The sequence below is a fragment of the Nansenia antarctica genome (genome assembly GCF_963989245.1).
Source record: "Nansenia antarctica genome assembly, chromosome: 6".
Taxonomy (NCBI): Eukaryota; Metazoa; Chordata; class Actinopteri; order Argentiniformes; family Microstomatidae; genus Nansenia; species Nansenia antarctica.
In genome coordinates this window covers 66,768,681-66,787,162 of record NC_137676.1, presented here as the reverse complement: position 1 = coordinate 66,787,162, position 18,482 = coordinate 66,768,681, and the positions used below count along the sequence as shown (strand labels likewise).

The window sequence follows — 18,482 nt, the reverse complement described above, 5'->3', positions numbered from 1 at the left end:
GGTCTGTTCGTGCGGTGTACGTCGCATCGAACAGCGTGACGTAAAGAAGAATTTGTCTTACAGAATTAAACCCTCTCATCGTCAGTTGGAATCGTGTGCGTTTGTAAAAAAAAATGTACACAGTGTCCGCCTGGCTTTAGGGCCTCAAAGGCGACCTAAAATCATCTGGTGAGGTTATGAACTGTTCTGAAGTGTCGTAGGACACGGTTAGCGCCTATGTAGGTTTTTATGTCACATGGTCATTGTGCGAAGTGCTAGCCAGCGGTATCCAGGACTGTACAACACTACAACAGGAACAACGACAGGGGGAGGGGACTAATGCCATGGTAACAGGCATGCAGTGCACTTCCGGGAAACCCTCCAGAATCTCTACACACCCCCACCAGGGGTCGGCATGGCGACCAACCACCACCAATCGCATCTCACCTCCCTCCATACAGGAAGTAACTTCTGAATTCAAATTCAAATCACGCTGAATAGAAAATCCTCATGGAAAACAACAGGCTGTTATTAGTCATTTCCCCCCCCCCCAAAAATGAATTTCGATTCACTTCTTCCATGGAGTGAATGATTATAGAGATGGGTGGGGACCCAACCATAGAGGTACAAGACTAGAGAGGGTGACTTCTCTGGTATTATATCTCTATGGCCCCAACCCTGTCACCTCCCCCCCCACCCCACAACCCCTCGTCACGCAGCATGGAACACTGACTGACTGACTGCACGTGTGAGAGAGACACATATAAAAACAACCCAGTTAGAAAAGTCCTATGTACATATGACTGAGGAGGAGGAGGAGGTGGAGGAGGAGGAGGAGGAGAAAGGGGAGAAAGAGGAGAGGAGGAGAAGGAGGCGTCAGGAGTCTCGGTTCCCTTTATCACTGGCATCAACACTGAGGAGACCTGCAGAGAGAGACACACACATACACACACACACACACACACACACACAGCAAATGAGTGATCCACAGAGTTCAACATTGGAGCTTTACCCAATGTCCCAGATAGATTACCCGAATTCACCCCACAGCAAAAAAAAAAAAAGGTGGCTGGTATGGTAACGGAAGGTCAGATGTTGCCTTGTGATGAGAGACAGTTCTTTTGCAGGATGATCTTTTTAATAGAGCACACAGACTTTGCTTTACAAAAGTCGTAGAGATTAATAATATCTCTACTAGGGCTGTTACGATTATTCGACGTCGACGACGTCATCGACTACGTCAATACGTCGGTTAGCGTAATATGCGTCGGTTAGTCGTAAATTAAAAAAAACTTTTTTTTTCTTTTCAGCCTTTATTTTACCAGGCGAGACAATTACGTGTATGAGTGAAAATGGATAGCTACTAGCTAATGTTACACAAGCAATGTAGCTCACCACAGTTCGTATGTCTTGTCTTCTGGTGTTAGTAACGTTAGCTATGTAGCTGGCTAGCTACGGTAGCCTATTGTCATTGTGGTGCGAGCACCTACTGTACGTTATCTAGCTCGTAGCTCGCATGCTACGTTAGCATCAATTTAGCTAATCATAACATAGCAGCGAGAGTAACGTTAGCTAGCTATGTGTTGTGGTGATGGACAGACTTCTAAATGGCCATGTTGGCATTCAAGTTGGCTAAACATAGCAGTGAGGTGGAGACAAATAAGTTTTTTTTTTTTTTTTTTTTACAGTACAAAAATTATCGTTAGACTTATCGATAAATTAGTCGTTAGACTAATCGAATAATCGATAAAATAATCGCTAGATTAATCGTTAGAAAAATAGTCGTTTGGGACAGCACTGTATAGTCACAAGTCTGTCCTTGGGCTGCGTTCAGATAATAGTCTCTACTGGAAATGAAGCACTTTGCCTCACTAACACTCTGAGAACTGTGTTTTAATGCATCACAGCTGACAGTTACAGGAGGGAGGGGAAGGAAGGGGCAGGAGGGAAAACACTTGATATCCAGGCTTAGGAAACACACTTAGTCTGTCTTCAAGCACCACAACTGCCAATGGCCCCAGGCCCGAGCATAAATCTTTCCTGTTATGACTGGTGGAAAGATTATTCACATACTTAGTCAAATGTATTTGTTGTTGAGTCGCTTTGGATAAAGGCGTCTGCTAAATACCAAAAATGTAAATGTAAATGTCTTAGAATGACATGGCATCTTTGTTGGGTTGTTAATGGCCACTACCACTGTCTGCTTTCTCGCTCTGTGACACTGCCATGGACCTTACTGTATACAACATCCAGAGCCTGACAACATCAAGTTAAAGCAATCAGATCCATTATTTATTTTTTGTTAGGAGTGGTTTATTCGCGCTACTTTATTTTAACATGTATAAGTTATAACATGTACAGGGGTGCACATAACTTTTTGGGGCCAGTGCTCAGAGGAGCACCTAGGGATGCTGCTTGGTGCTCCCCGAGCTCGCGAGTCACAACCCGTCCCACAGGATGGATAAAAAAAGGAATACCTGGATAACTTATATTAGCAAAACGACATTTATTCATAAATAAAGATGAACGAACAAATGATTGTGTGCAAAACAAAAGAAACAAATGCAAAATCAAATGACTGCTCTTTAAGCATGAAAGTCTGTCAGACTCCTTTAAACACAATGAAATCAACTGACATCTCTTTAAGCACTAACTGAATGTCTGTTCTTTAAACACACTGAAATCAACTGACATCTCTTTAAGCACTAACTGAATGTCTGTTCTTTAAACACAATGAAATAAACTGACATCTCTTTAAGCACTGCTCTGTTCTGTAAACACTGAAATCAACTTTTCAACAAAAAGTTACAGCCTAAGCATTTACTTATGCTACAAGCTTAATCATCATCATCACTGCTCTCTTGACTGCTGTAAGTTATCACTGTCCTCAATTTCAACCATGGTAGAGGATGTTGTAGTAGGCTATCACTTTAAATAGCTCATTATTTTGATTGTGCAACAAAGTCTTTTTTTTTTCTTCTAATAGAATTCCCAACCATATTCCCTGGGTCAGGGGTCTAGGTGCGATAATGAAGCTGTAAAACAAACGTCTGAACGTTTGAAAGCTTCAGAGAAAAGAAACGTGAAGTCCCTTGGTGTTGTTTTTCCTTTTAGCGACGAGTCGTTCGGGACTGAATTTTCACGTGTCGGCGTGATAACCTTGATAACCGTGCGATACGCGATACGCGATACGCGGAATGAAAGTACGAGTTACGATACTTTCCGAATGTTTTCGTGAGGGGAGTCGCCGTGGTCATCGTCGGTCGCCTTCGGCTGAGGGGACGGCAAATAGTTACTTAGTGGGGCTTGCAGTGATGCAGCAGTCAGCAGTCAGCAGTTGGATTTTGAGGAAGTAAATTCCTCTCCCAGCGCTTCCAGCTGTTGGTGCGCAAGAGCGCGTTCATGCCGCTGATCTCCCGCGCAGCATGCATTTTGGCGACGCATGCGCACTGGCGCACCAGTTATGTGCACCCCTGAACATGTAACAACATATAATATAGGGTATATATTATTCAGTGTGAGGTTAAGCTTCAGTGTAGAGAGAAGACGGAACGGAGGCTCACCCCTGCTGCTTCCCCCAGCTGGAGAGGGCTCTGATGGGCTCAGGTGAACAGACTAGAGGAGAGGAGAGGAGAGGAGGAAGGGAGAGAGGAGAGGAAAGGAGGGGAGGAGAGGAGAAGAGAGGTGAGGAGAGGAGAGGAGAGGAGAGGAGAGGAGAGGAGAGGAGAGGAGAGGAGAGGAGAGGAGAGGAGAGGAGAGGAGAGGAGAGGTGAGGAGAGGTGAGGAGAGGAGAGGAGAGGAGAGGAGAGGAGAGGAGAGGAGAGGAGAGATGAGGAGAGGAGAGGAGAGGAGAGATGAGGAGAGGAGAGGAGAGGTGAGGTGAGGAGAGGAGAGGAGAGGAGATGTGAGGAGAGGAGAGGAGAGGACAGGAGAGGAGAGGAGAGGCGAGGAGGGGAGAGAGATAGAGAAAGAGGACAAGTGCATGTTAGATACACACACACACAGTCCAGTGAAACAGTGAATCAATGAGAGGTGCAGGGTTAGACCATGTGATTCCATCCTGTTCTATTGAACTACAACAGGGGAGCATTGTTCAGTGCAGTGACAGCCATGTCCACTAGGTGGCTAAACTCACTACATCAACACACTTCTCCTTTAGGTTACACACCTAAAGTCTGTGTACTAACTAAGGAGTGTGTACTAAGGAGTGTATATGATGTGAGTGTATCCCAAGTAAGTACATCCACTCTTACCAGCTCTCCCGAACAGCCTCTATGTCACTCACGAGGTTCTGGGCTAAACATATGCCGAATATCTGGAAATAGACACGCAACAAACAACAACTCAATAATAGAGCAATAACATTTACCATAATTGTTCCTTAATCTAGTAGGGTGAATCAATAACCTGGTAACCTGGGACATTGGGAAATGTGGGACACCTAGGGGGTATTCCATCAATGTCGCTAAAGGAAAATCCAGGCTTATCCACATAAGCCATGCTGTGCTCCGAGGGGCTTTACAACAAGACTAACCTGTAGCAGAGCGATTCCTATGAAGATGCCGGCCACCACCATCAGGTTGTCCTGAAGCCACTTCTCAAACTGCGGAACGCAGCCTTTTATATTGATGAACGTCCTCTGCTCCGCGTCCTATAACACACGCACACGCACACGCACACGCACACGCGCACACACACGCGCACACACACACACACACACACACACACACACACACACACACTTCAGTGAGGCTTCCTGACTTTGTACAACAGTGCGAGTTGTCCTCCTATGAGTGACAGAGGTAGAAATTAGAGGACAGGCTCATTGTAATGGATGGAACTGAACGGGGAATATTATCAAACACCCGGCCTCCGATTTCTACCTCCGCCAGCCTCCCCTGGTGTTCCCGTGTTGTCCCTAGTTGTCCTGGTAGCTGGTCAGTGGCATGGTTCAAGTCTCTAGTGTTGAGACTGGGGCGGGGTTTAACTACCAAATGAGCTCATCACCGTAGCGACCTGCCAATGGCTGATGACCTCACCGAAGCTTCCTGCCAATGGCTGATGAGAACCAGATTCTCTTCGTGGACAACGTCAAGGGTGACTGGCCACGGTTGGCCTCGCCCCTCGGACCTCACATGACCTCACGGGAGGCTGGCGGCGGTAGAAATCGGAGGACGGGCTCGTCGTGCATTACAATGAGCCCGTCCTCCGATTTCTACCTCCACCAGCCTCCCCTGACGTGTCTGTACGGACTAAACCATAGATATAGAACACAGTGGTGTGTCTGTGGACCAAACTACTGACAACAACTGACCATAACTAACTGTGTGTGAGTCAGTCAGTGTGTGTCAGTCAGTCAGTCTGTCAACCAGTCAGTTAGTCAATCAGTCAGTCAGTGTATCAATCAGCGTGTCAGTTAGTCAGTGTGTCGGTCAGTCAGTCGGTCAGTCAGTCAGTCAGTCAGTGTGTCAGTTAGTTAGTTAGTATGTCAATCAGGCAGTCAGTCAGTCAGTGTGTCGGTCAATCAGTCAGCCCGTGTGTCAGTTAGTCAGTCAGTCAGTGTGTATGTGTGTGTGTGTGTGTGTGTGTGTGTGTGTGTGTGTGTGTGTGTGTCAGTCAACTCACGGCTTTAGCTCGGATGTCGTAGCCACACTGAGTGTTGATGACGTCTTCCTGTAGGAGAGAAGAAGAAGAGGGGAGGTTCACACACACACCACCACTGAAGAAGACAGGAGGTTCACACACACCACCACTGAAGAAGACAGGAGGTTCACACACACACAGGCCCTGGTCTACAGCTTCATGGTGATGTCAACAACAGGGATGTTATGCCCTTATAAGGACATGCACCTCGACAGAAGGTTCCTGCCACTTCCTGTTTGTGTTTCCAGTAGAGGAGAAGAGAAGACCAAACACACACGCACACACACATGCACACGCACACACACACACACACATACCGCAGGGTCCTTGGTGCAGCAGGAGAAGGGAACCCCACACTTCTCTCGGCTGGGGTTGGAGTCGGTACAGTTGAAGTAGATATTCAGGTTCCAGTCGTCTGCCCCGAAGGCGCCGCAACACTCCCACTGAAGGACACACACACACACACACACACACACACACACACACACACCCTAATCAGACATTAAAAATGTCTGAAATGTAAACATCACTGACCTACTAAACCTACAACGTATTCCTGTGTGAAGTGTGAAGTCTATGAAGTATAGTGTGTGTTGAGTGTATGTGTGTGTGTGTGTGTGTGTGTGAGTGTGTGTGTGTGTGTGTGTGTGTGTGTGTCTTGCGCATTCCTGGGTGAAGTCTATGAGGTATAGTGTGTGTGTCTCTCTTACGTATTCCTGGGTGAAGTCTATGAGGTTCTGCAGGTCGATGTCGTCGCGGTAGGCTCTGATGTTGTTGTTGATGAAGAAGTTGAGCTGGTCTTTGATCCAGTCCTTGAACACGAAGGCCAACACTCCGGCTGTCAGCTCCAGGAAGAAGATGATCCCCAGGAACACAGAGAACTGCAGGAACGCCAGGATAACATAACACTTTATAACTACAACATTCTAGAACTACAACACTTTATAACTACAACATTCTAGAACTACAACACTTTATAACTACAACATTCTAGAACTCCAACACTTTAGAACTACAACATGTTAGAACTACAACACTTTAGAACTACAACATGTTAGAACTACAACACTTTAGAACTACAACATGTTAGAACTACAACACGTTAGAACGTTAGGAGAATTTTGGGTAACACTTTAAGAATATCAGGAGATACTTAGAATGCTGGTTAAAACTTTACAAAGTTGGGTACTTTCGATAAAGTAATAAACATTCATGTTTGGAGACAGACGCCACCATTATGATTGCTCGGAAAGCCCACCTGAGCGATTGCTATCGAACGGTAAATATGTTCTGATTTGGCCCGAGGTTTACTAAGCTTGCAGGTAAGGTACAATGAGTCATTTACCACGCTGACTCTCTTTTTCTAGCAGTCATATCGGGGACGCCAGACTCAAACAATTTCCAGTTTTGTTTACATCCTGTAGTTTGTAGTGTACAGACTTCCAAAGCGTATTCCAGTGTACACAGTCACAGACCAAAATCTTGTCATGTCTGGAGTCATCTGTGGTTGATGGTTTGATGGGCAGAGTGTGTGGAGGATACAGACACACACACACGCACAAACACACACACACACACGTTACGTACAAACTTGAGCAGGAAGGAGTTCTCGCGCAGTGCTCCGATACAGCCGGCGAAGCCCAGGATGAACATGACTCCGCCCACCACCAGGAAGAGCCAGACGGGGTCGAAGCCCCCCAGGTCAGTGATGGAGGAGATGTTAGACAGCACCCCCTGCAGGATAGGAGGGGGATGACGTCAGCATGACCATCTAGTCCAGTGTTGCAATCATTTACATGGGAATGAAGGAACAGAGAACTCATAGCAACCCACCCATTCCACACACACACACACACACACACACACACACACCCAAAGACCCACCCACCCACACACACACACACACACACACACAAACAGACCCACACAGACCCACCCACACACACACACACACAGACACACACACACACACACATACACACACACACAGAGACACACATACAGACACACAGGCGTCTTTTAAACATGAGCCAAAGAAGGCGGGGGCCACAGAGAGTCATGAATGCGTCAGATCCATTCAGGACGTCTTCCCACAGGAACCCTCCACATTCCTTTCTGGTTCTGTCAGACCAGCGTGTGTGTTTCACTTCACTATGTTGTTTTTTTTCCACAAGAAATTATGTTTTTTACTCCAGGCGGGTTTGGGTGGGGAAGTCTTTAACAAGGGTCAGTCTTATAACACATGCGCGCGCACACACACACACACACACACACATACACATACACACACACACATACATACACACGCGCACACACATGATATCATTTTACCAGAGCACTCCTCCCTTCTGCTTTGTTACTATGTCAGAAAGAACTGTAACTGAAATGTTCCTCTAACACAGAATTACTGATCCCCCTGGATACATCAGACACACACACACACACACACACACACACAGACAGAACAATGGCCTGTTTGAGAGTCAACGGTAGGCGAGGGCCACAGGGTCTAGGTAGGGTGACGGGCGGCTCTCTGTGATTGGTTAGACAAAGACAAAGAAACTGAGGGGTAGAGCTCACCTTTTCACTCCATGCCCACAGTCCTATGCCCAGGAACGCCACTCCTAGGAGCTGGAGAGAGAGAGGGAGGGTAGAGAGAGGGAGGGTAGAGAGGGGGTAGAGAGAGAGAGACAGGGAGGGAGGGAGGTAAGAGGGAGAGAGGGGAGAGAGAGAGAAGAAGGGAGAGGGTAGAGAGAGGGACGGAGAGGGTAGACAGAGAGAGACAGAGAGAGAGAGGGTAGAGAGGGGGTAGAGAGAGAGAGACAGGGAGGGAGGGAGGTAAGAGGGAGAGAGGGGAGAGAGAGAGAAGAAGGGAGAGGGTAGCGAGAGGGACGGAGAGGGTAGACAGAGAGAGACAGAGAGAGAGAGAGAGAGAGAGAGAGAGAGAGAGAGGGTAGAGAGCGGGAGAGAGAAGAGAGGGAGAGAGAGAGAGTATGGTGAATACCACAGACTGACACCCAGCTCCCCAGAGAGGCCTTTAGAGTTAACCCACTTGTCTAAAAGCAGGCATTAGCATCCCAGAGTGAGCCTAGTGAACACGCTTCAACGACAGGAAGTCATTGAGTCAAGACCGACCAACCCCCAGTGCTGCCGTGTTGCCGTGACAACACATGCATCCTCTTCTACAATGGGTAAACCAGGGCAACGGTGTCAGCAGATGTCAGATAACTCACTCGAATGACATTAATACACAACCTACCTATCCATGCTGTAGCCGGCTACACATGTGTGTACGTGTGTGTGTGTGTGTGTGTGTGTGTGTGTGTGTGTGAGTGTGTGAGCGTAGTCATCAGGGTGCATATATATACACCATAGTCACCGGGAGAAATCACCTGGCTTACTTACTATAGAAAGAGTAAACATGAGTAAACATGGTCCTAGATTAGTTCAGACAGGTTTAATATGGTCTTATACGGGTTAATAGATTAACCATGCAGTAACTAATGTCTGTCTGTCTTGTAGGATAGCCAACTGTCCCGTATTAGCCGCAATGTCCTGTATATTGGGCTAAATTGGCTTGTCCCATATGGGAGCTCCCTTGTCCCCTATATCCATCCAATCACAGGCCCCCTCGTGCGCATGGTCAATTGTATGTATACCATAAATGCGCAAATTCCTGCAAAGTAGTTTCGGTTGGTTCAGCATTTGCAAATATGGATAAACCTGCACCCACCCCCCCCTCCGTGCATTGGCACGCCACCTTCTGCCAGCCTCCCATCATTTCTTACTTCTTCAGCCTCTAGGCCTATCTGCATTGACTGAGTGTGTGGAGGTGTACAAGGACCAAAGAAATAGGTCGAAAAAAACACTATTGTTGTTGTCATGCGCAGTGATATCGAGATGAACAGAAGGGGAGAGAGAGACAATGGCACGGTGTGGTGGATGTAACACGCACAGGCAGCACATCGGAGCTCGCATCTAATCAAAGAGGGGCCAGCCTGACATGTTTGCCTGCAGGCTCCAGGCACCACAATAGACATCCATGCTAGAGCGACACTGCGATATGACGTAACCCCAGATGGCACCTGGGTGACAGCCTAGGGAAGGGGGCGAAAGCCGCTTATCCTTCCCACGGACCGCAGCCTTATATGACGAGAAACGGTTTTTAATATTTAAAAAGTAGCCTAGCCCCAATTGAGGGCTTGGATGTTTTTTTATTATTATTTGTTTCATTTGTGCGGCCCTCCACTGGTGACAAACGCGAACCGCCTACAGATTTGCATTGGTCCCATTGTCTTTACGCCTAGGCCTATGTATTGCATGCGGTGGGAATTTAGAAAAAACGGACCGTTATATTTGGGTAACAGCACAGGTAACAATAAACAATGTAGCCGAGGAGTTAGTAAATAATGTTGGCATAACATTTCACCAGGCTACGCTACGGCCTTTTATTATAGGCAAGTCTTGCCCAGATACACATGACAGAGGGAGATGACGAAGCCCACTCACTTACCCAGAATATGATATTGAATCCAAATATGAAATATTTGATGCAACAGCTGACTTCGTGAGCCTTGAAATGCTTTCCGGACATCATTTGGCCCGTATTTACAAATGTCGCCGACCCCACCGGGAGAAATCACATAGGGTCTTATCCCCGGTGCGACGGATCGGTCCGGGAGGAAAGAAATCGACCGTTTTACGCTTCGACGACGACGACGACAACGCTCCGATGTTTACCGTTTAATGACGCCTAACATGTTGATGTCTAGAGGACATATTAGATGTCTTCACAGACGCATCTGTTTTTATACAGACAAGTAAATGTCTTTTTTTCGAGGCTTCGGTGCAGCGGGCGCTGGATCCTGCGATGCGGACTGGATTAAAATCTTCCCTGGCTCGATCTGCTCCCTGATGGAGACAGACAGGGCTGCCTGGGTCTCCCAACCAATTAAAACATTCGCTGCCATGGCTGTGGGCGGGACTTCCTCCGATAGGGTGCTTCCGTATTGGTTGGTTATTATTCCAAGGAAAACCCCAACACCGCTATTTTATACCCTCCTCGTCCCATGATTAAACATCTCCGGAGGATAATCAAATACTTCTTTTTCGGATATATTTATATAGGTTGTTCGTTGATTTATGACAGACCGACAGACACTGACAGAGAAACATAAACCTATAAAGCAATGTCAATGTTGACAATTAATTTCACACTTCTTATTTCTTATCACTAGCGTAGGCTATTGATTATTGTTATTATGTTGTGTTAATTAGGCAATTCATTCTGCTGGTTTACGTTAATGATTATTACCCATATAAGAACAACGAATTTGATGAATCCCCTTATCCCTCTCAATCTAATCAAATGTAATATTACATGACAGTAATGACACTCGGTCTCAAAGCCACAACCATTTGCTGACAGCATCAAAGACCAGCAGCCCTGACTGTGAATCTGTGTGAGTGTGTGTGCGTGTGCGTGTCAAGCCCCCCCTACACACACGCCCTACACACACACACACACAATATTTTTCTCTCCACAAAATATACAGCCTTTAAAAATGCAGTATGTTATATAAAAAATGCAGTATGTCCTCATTTGAGCCAGCTGAGTTCTGCCAGACAGCGTGGGAGTGGGAGACCGCCTTAGCTGAGCCTCAAAGCATCTTCCCTTGTGTCTTAAGTCAAATAGAAAACTAATAACCTACACTAATTATGTCTATTAGGCTGATACATTGAAGAATGGCATTGCAATGCATATTCAATTGCCAAATATGAAGTAGCCTATACACTTACAACGTATATAAACTGTGCTGCAGCACTAAGCATTTGTAGCATTGTATGAGTGCAACAAACACCCATCAGCCCAGGGACCTGAGTCACCCTGGTCCTGGAGAGCTGCAGGGGGTCCAGGTTCTCGTCCCAGCCTGGTGCCATCACCATCACACCTCGTGAGCTTAGAATTATAAGGTTTATTTATCTCCATTTAGGGCAGTTCAGAGATATTGAGCGTCAAAGTGTTTACATTCCATTATGTTTTGTGAGACGGAACCTTTTATATTTTATGAATTATGTATGTATGTAAAAAAAAAAAAACTCAATTTTGACAAAAATGGAGATAGAAACTTATAATTCTAACGTCACGACCTGAGTAAACTAGTCAACTGATCCATCAAGTTCTAGATGAGCTGAGTCAGTCACTGCTGTCGCTGCTGGGACCAAATAAACCTGCAGCGCTGCGCCCCCTGCAGGACGAGGAGTGAGGTTCAAGGCATTAGCATATTTTTATTATTATACCTAAATAAAATAGCTATTTGATACGGGGAACCTATTGCTAGACTAGGCTACTTTTAAATGGCCTTTTCGTTGATAGCCTTTGATAATTTGATGCCTGAACGGACACGCGCGGCAATGAGGGCATCATGAATGAATGAATGAATGGTCTTTATTGTCATTGATATAGTACAGGTACCATACAACGAAATTTGTGAGGGGGGGCTCCCCTGGTGCTTGGAAAAAAATACTAAAAACAAGAAGGGAAAAGAGCTGGTTTACATAAATAAAGGCTATATACACTATCCACTATACTATACTATACAAATAAAACACTGTGCTGTACTCTATGCTATGCTATACCTATTCTAACATTTCCTATCTCTGAACCTTATGTACACGAGGGTTGTCATATTGCACATAGTATTATTGCACATTCATTTAAAGTGTCGCAGTTTGCAGGTTTGAAATGTTCACAGTTGTGTTTCAGTATTGCACTTGATTACAATCTAGTAGCTGCCATCAAATTGTCTAGATTGTCCAGGGCCTAGAACTCACCTCAGAGAGAAGACAAGATCAAAGACAGGTCGAACACATGTTCTTCAAAGATCATCAAATATTATACCCTCACATATGTCATCAGGAAACGGGGGGTATCCTATCCGGGTGTCATATTCAACACGTGCTGTCGCATCGTAGGCCTCTCGAGGCTTTGAGGTGGGTCTGCTCAGTTTGGTCCGGCGGCAGGACACCTCCCTTTGGCCGGTCATAAAACAGGACGCAGACCGTTAGTCTGACCATCCAGTAGTTTAGTCCATCAGGTTGTCAGAGGTCGTTGGCAGCTCTAGCAGGACAACGATGCACATGTTTTTCTCCATCTCGACTCTAGCAGGCCTCGGCCTCTCCATTTGCGTTCTGCAAACAGAGATATGCGCCCATACTTTTAGGATTAGGACGCATTTTGGAACACCGTTTAGAGCCAGGTCTGCGCGCCACGGGGAGGCTGCCGAAGTCGTGTTAGATCATCTTCAAAGAGAAATGGAAGAGATGCGAAATAAGACGCGCACCGACGAGCGTAACGGTGCCGCGCGTAATGGACACTTGATGGCTCCGCTACCCGCCAACCCGGCGACCACCCCTCCCTACCAGGCCAACCCGACCACCCCTCCCTACCAAGCCAACCCGACCACCCCTCCCTACCAAGCCAACGCCAGAGCGTCGTGGAACAAGTTCTTGCTGCGGAGAAGATCCGAGTTCCTGTCCGTCATCCCAGTCAGAGAGATCCAGAACGAGATCAATCAACAGGTGTGTCGCGCCCTACCCTTCTCTCAGGTAAGACATGACAAACCTACGCACAACCTTTTATGTATTTTATATACAGTACAGGCCAAAAGTTTGGACACACCTTCTCATTCAATGCGTTTCCTTTATTTTCATGACTATTTACATTGTAGATTCTCACTGAAGGCATCAAAACTATGAATGAACACATAGGAATGATGTACTTAACAAAAAAGTGTGAAATTATGTCTTATATTTTAGATTCCTCAAAGTAGCCACCCTTTGCTTTTTTGTTGTTAATAAAATAATTTTGTCTTGTTGTTAATAAAATATATAATAATAATATTAAATATATATCAATATATATAATAACATCTTATTATTAACACATATTATATTTATTATTATTATTATATATTTTATTAACAACAAAAAAGCAAAGGGTGGCTAATTTGAGGAATCTAAAATATAAGACATATTTAGAGTTATTTCACACTTTATTGTTAAATACATAATTCCTGTGTTCATTCATAGTTTTGATGCCTTCAGTGAGAATCTACAATGTACCAAATAGTCATGAAAATAAAGGAAACGCATTGAATGAGAAGGTGTCCAAACTTTTGGCCTGTACTGTAGTTAACTTACAGGGCAAGCACATTTTTTGACTATTATTTATGTCATTATTTGTGTCTTCATATAGAGCATTCATCACGAAGACTGCGAGACGATGGTCCTGGGTAACAACCTCTGTTTTGGGAAGTGTGGCAATCCCGGTTCCGGTCCCGGTCCCGTGCCCAATAGCGGCGGAGAGTGCGCGTCCTGCACCCGCTGCTCACCTGTTACATTCACGCACAAGTCGGTTCAGCTGAAATGCAAGAACAACACCGGGCTAACGAGGCTGGTCACGGTGCTGGAAGAATGTCGATGCGAGCTGACGAACAAACGATACTCCGGTAGTGAAGGTCCCGCGCTGTTCCACCCAGTACTGATCGGTGACTAGAGGGTCCCACGGGGCGCGAGGGTGTCCCAACTGCTCTGTACCCATAACGTGCCCCTATTTTACCGGCGTGGAACGTAAATAACCGCAAACAAATCATAGAAATAAGCCTCATTATTGTCATGACCGAAATTCTACCTGCAACATGCATTGGTGTCGATAGGAGATTTGCGCTAAAGCTGGGAACATGGCTACGCGCGCACAAGCTTTGGGTACGTCTAACATACTCATGTGTGCTGTGTGTCTATTGTTGATTCTGACTCCGACACGTGAGGAAAAACTCCTGGCCTCATCTCTCAACCCTGGTCCTGCAGGGACTCTAATTAGAATAGGAGTAATTGCAAGTGCGATGAAACGTTTTAACAGAAGCAATGCCAGGCATGCAGAAAAAGACCGTGTTGGAGCCTGTTTTTTACTCCTAGTTTCTTGTTCCCACGCACCTGTTGAATAGAGAATACAGGTGTGCAAACGTTTTTGTTTTCAAAGAAATGATAATTACCTCATGCTTGGCCAACACAGTTTCATTGGGTCGTACGCTTGTGTGGACATTGGAAAATAGCCCAGTCTGTGTGGAACGTTACTGCCCTCTGGTGGTGGATGCGCAGCCGCAGTGAGGCCCATCGGAGAGCGATGGACCGCTGTCCTTGACCTAAATATTCACATGCTAAATATAGGCGACTCATGCATATGCAAACATCTTATTATCCAGTCAACGATAGTACTGGATTTTATTAACAGAAATGCATACCTGTTTCTAAGAGTGTATGGATGAATCAACTATATATATATATATTATAATAAAAACACAGGACAATGACTGTTGAGTACTATTGTATTGCATTTATTACAAAATACTAATGATATGAAATGTTTCAGTCACATTACAAATATTTGTCTACAAAACTGGATAAATTATGAAAATAAATATTCTTGTGCAACTTGTCTGTATTAGTCATTGTAGGCAGTGAAACTTTTCAGAGAACGTGTCTCTTTCCATTAAATAGACTTCACTTTAACCACTGTATGCATTATAGTGCTGTCAGGATCTCATGCTAAAGACAGCCATATAAGGCTTTGGCCCAGTTCCAATACTCTCAAAAGCACATCCTTCCTTCCTCCCTCTCCTCCTTCCTCCCTCTCTTGAGGGAGCCTGAGGTAGTCACACTGCAGCTCAGACCACTATCACCTGGGTCAGATCAGAGGTTCAGAAAGGGTCCTCTCCTCAGAGAGGGGAGGAAGGAAGGAGGGAAAGAAGGAGGGATGCCTGGTTAGAATATTAGGGCTGGTTTCTCAGACACAGATTAAGCCTTTAAGCTTTTGGACTAAAATCCGTCTTGAATGGAGAGGTTCCATTCAGAGTGTGATGTTGACTATGATGACGACGGTGCTTAATCTGGGTCCTATTAAGAGTCTTATTGGATGTTTGCTTTCCACGCTGTTACACCCACAGGGCTCCTATTGGCCGAAGATCAAGAGCTGTGTCATCGGAATCAACACTGATTGGGCCATATTTAGACAGCAGGGATTGGCTGTGTCCTGCATACCTGGGGTTCAGATACTATTACAAAATAATGAACTGTGCTTGATTGAGTTTGCCTGGCACAATGAGACCAATGGAATCAACGGAACCACTGGAACCAATGGAACCCAAAAAGTGTAAACGCTGCCCCACAGGTACTGCAGACAGGCTCATGAAAACGCTCAAAGTATTTGAGAACGTCAGCTGCTTCTGGTACCGAGGGTCTGTTGGGTGGTGTCCTTGTTTAGAGACAGGAGCAGCGTGGTGTCTGACAGATCAGTACTGTACACTCTCACAAAGAAAGGGCTCTTCATTTCTCGCTTTAAAGGGAACCCTTTGAAGAAGCAATCTCGGTTCCATGCTGAACCCGTTTGGGGTTCCACTTTCTGTGGAAAGGGTTCCACATGGGGCCTAAAAGGGTTCTACATGGATCCCAAAAGGGTTCCCCAACAGGGACAAATGAAGAACCCATCTTTTGGCGCTAACTAGCATCTTTTTTTAAATAAAGTATGTCTCAGTGTTCCTTCATCTATACAATACCTGACACTTGACAAAACATAAAAATACTTCAAAAAGGTTGTTTTTGTTTGTTGTTGTCTTGTTTACCATGCATCATTGTCAACAACTGTCTTCCATTTGGTTGTGCTCTAGGTTTAAGAAAAATATAAATATAGCTTTTTTGGCTAAACAAAATACTTAGTAGTTACAAAAAAATAATTAGGGGTTGTCAAGAGATTCTGGAGGAGCGGTGGTTGCCTGTGCTTGTCGGTTGTAAACGGTTTGCCTTGCTTTATGACACAACAAAATGCCACACTGTACACAGACCTACTGGGTCAATCAGACTAGCGTAACTATGTTAAACCAGTTCTAATATTAAATCCATAGCGTACAACCAGTTCTAATCTGAACGTTGTAGCATAGTTTTGACCCAGTTCTAATCTAAAGGCCATGAGGAGCTGACAGACATAAAATGAGGTGTCTTAACACTGTCATAATGGTGTTTTTCTACGCATCCAATCAAGCCTTCCCTATCCAGACCAGTAGACAAACTGATCAATTCCTATATTATGAATCATAATCAGCATTATCAAGTTAATAATGAACAATGATCATGATTTTATGAAAAGCTTTTAGTCAACACCACCCTCCCCTCCTCCACAACAGTGTCTCTTTCCACAGCTGGTGGATTGTTGCAAAATCGGATTTTCACCAAACTTTTGTTTCCCTTTTGGCACAATGACACAACACCCAGCATCTCATACTGGTTTTGGCACAAACACTATGGGCCGGTTTCAGAGACAAGGCTTAAGCCTAGTCCTGGACTAAATCACACTTTCAATGTAAAATCTCCATTGAAGATGCTTTTTAAGTCTAGGATTAGGCTTAAGCCTTGTCTGTGAAACCGGCCCATTGTCTATCAGGCTAGCTACAGAACATTCTTTAGTTTGGTGCATCATTTGGTCGACCCTAAACTGCCATAAGAGTCATAATGACAGAATGACAAAGGTCAGACAGCAAGAGAACACAATCTACATCTGACCTATCCGTATCATGTCATCTGATTGGTTGTAATGAACTGTAAGGACCAGTTATAACAAGCCTTACTATTGTGTCACCTCACAGATTAACTGCTAACAGCTGCCACAAACTTCAGTTGAGAGTCGTCGTCATGGCAATCTGACGCCTTGACTTCTGAAAAGTGACAGTTGGCATTCCACTGCAGCAGAGTCAGGGAGGAGGGGCAGAGTTAAATCGACCAATCACCTTTCACTTCAGTCCATTTCCCATGCAACAACAATAACAACGAGGTACCTGGGTGTCCCGAGACTTTTACACGCCGTGGCCCACCATGATATGTCCATATATACTTGTCCTTTACACTTTAAAAGAGTATCATGAGAAGAAGAATATTGAGATAACTACGATATTATACACAGAGAAGCAGGGAATACATGTTCATGTAACACTACTGTTAAACAATCATAGAGGCGGCAGTGGAGGCTGGCGGAGGTGGGCGTCAGACGACAGCCTCATTGTGATGTATGGCAAAGAATGAGGAATGGTATCAAATACCTGTCTGTGTGAGAGAGAGAGAGAGAGAGAGAGAGAGAGAGAGAGAGAGAGAGAGAGAGAGAGAGAGAGGGGGGGGGGGGGAGGGATGGAGTGGAATGAGGAGATAGAGAGAGACCCTGGACCTAAAGTATTGTACAGGACCTCTCGTGTGGGTTTGATACCGTTCCTCAGACCGTTCCATGCGTTACAATGAGCCCCGTCCTCCGATTTCAGCCTCCGCCAGCCTCCCCTGAGAGGCATGCTGGAGAGGTCAGACACAGCACGTTGGCATGTCCCCTTCCTATTGGCCAGTGTGAGGGACGCTGTGAAGCACGTGTGGAACACTGAGGTCCCTCACCAACTCCTCTACGCCTGAGAAGAACACCTGGCAGGTTTGTTGGCACACAAGTTAGTTATGTTACCCTTATGTCGCCTAATGTCATCTGGACAGACAGACAGACACAGAGAGACACATAGATAGTCAGACAGACACATAGAGAGACAGAGAGACACATAGATAGTCAGACAGACAGACACATAGATAGGTAGACAGACACATCGATAGACAGACAGACAGACACATAGATAGATAGACAGACACATAGATAGACAGACAGACAGACAGACAGAGAGACAGAGAGACAAAGAGATAGATAGAGAGAGACAAATAGACAGACAGACAGACAGACGACTCCAGGAACACACTTGTGCTTTGTACAGAATGTCGGGAAACAT

At 45.4% G+C, this 18,482-nt stretch overlaps 1 protein-coding gene across 1 annotated transcript; it reads right to left on the bottom strand.

Moving 5' to 3' along the window:
* Window positions 1-696: 696 nt before the first annotated feature.
* LOC308159804 (tetraspanin-5) lies at window positions 697-10,479 on the bottom strand. The gene is made up of 10 exons (XM_080533620.1): window positions 10,136-10,479; window positions 8,203-8,253; window positions 7,210-7,356; window positions 6,333-6,503; window positions 5,940-6,065; window positions 5,605-5,652; window positions 4,514-4,630; window positions 4,233-4,294; window positions 3,543-3,594; window positions 697-902 (listed from the first exon to the last, which is right to left on the bottom strand). The coding sequence occupies exons 1-9, from the start codon at window positions 10,217-10,219 to the stop codon at window positions 3,582-3,584; spliced, it is 819 nt and encodes a 272-aa protein (XP_080389746.1). The 5' UTR covers window positions 10,220-10,479; the 3' UTR covers window positions 697-902; window positions 3,543-3,581.
* Window positions 10,480-18,482: the final 8,003 nt, after the last annotated feature.

Bases quoted from the DNA above. Each gene is read 5' to 3' on its own strand.
- LOC308159804 (XM_080533620.1), bottom strand. From the start codon at position 10,219: ATGATGTCCGGAAAGCATTTCAAGGCTCACGAAGTCAGCTGTTGCATC. The intron at 8,254-10,135 runs GTAAGTGAGTGG...CTCTCTCTCCAG, and splicing joins GATTCAATATCATATTCTGG to CTCCTAGGAGTGGCGTTCCT. The intron at 4,631-5,604 runs GTGAGTTGACTG...CGTGTGTTATAG, and splicing joins ACGACATCCGAGCTAAAGCC to GACGCGGAGCAGAGGACGTT.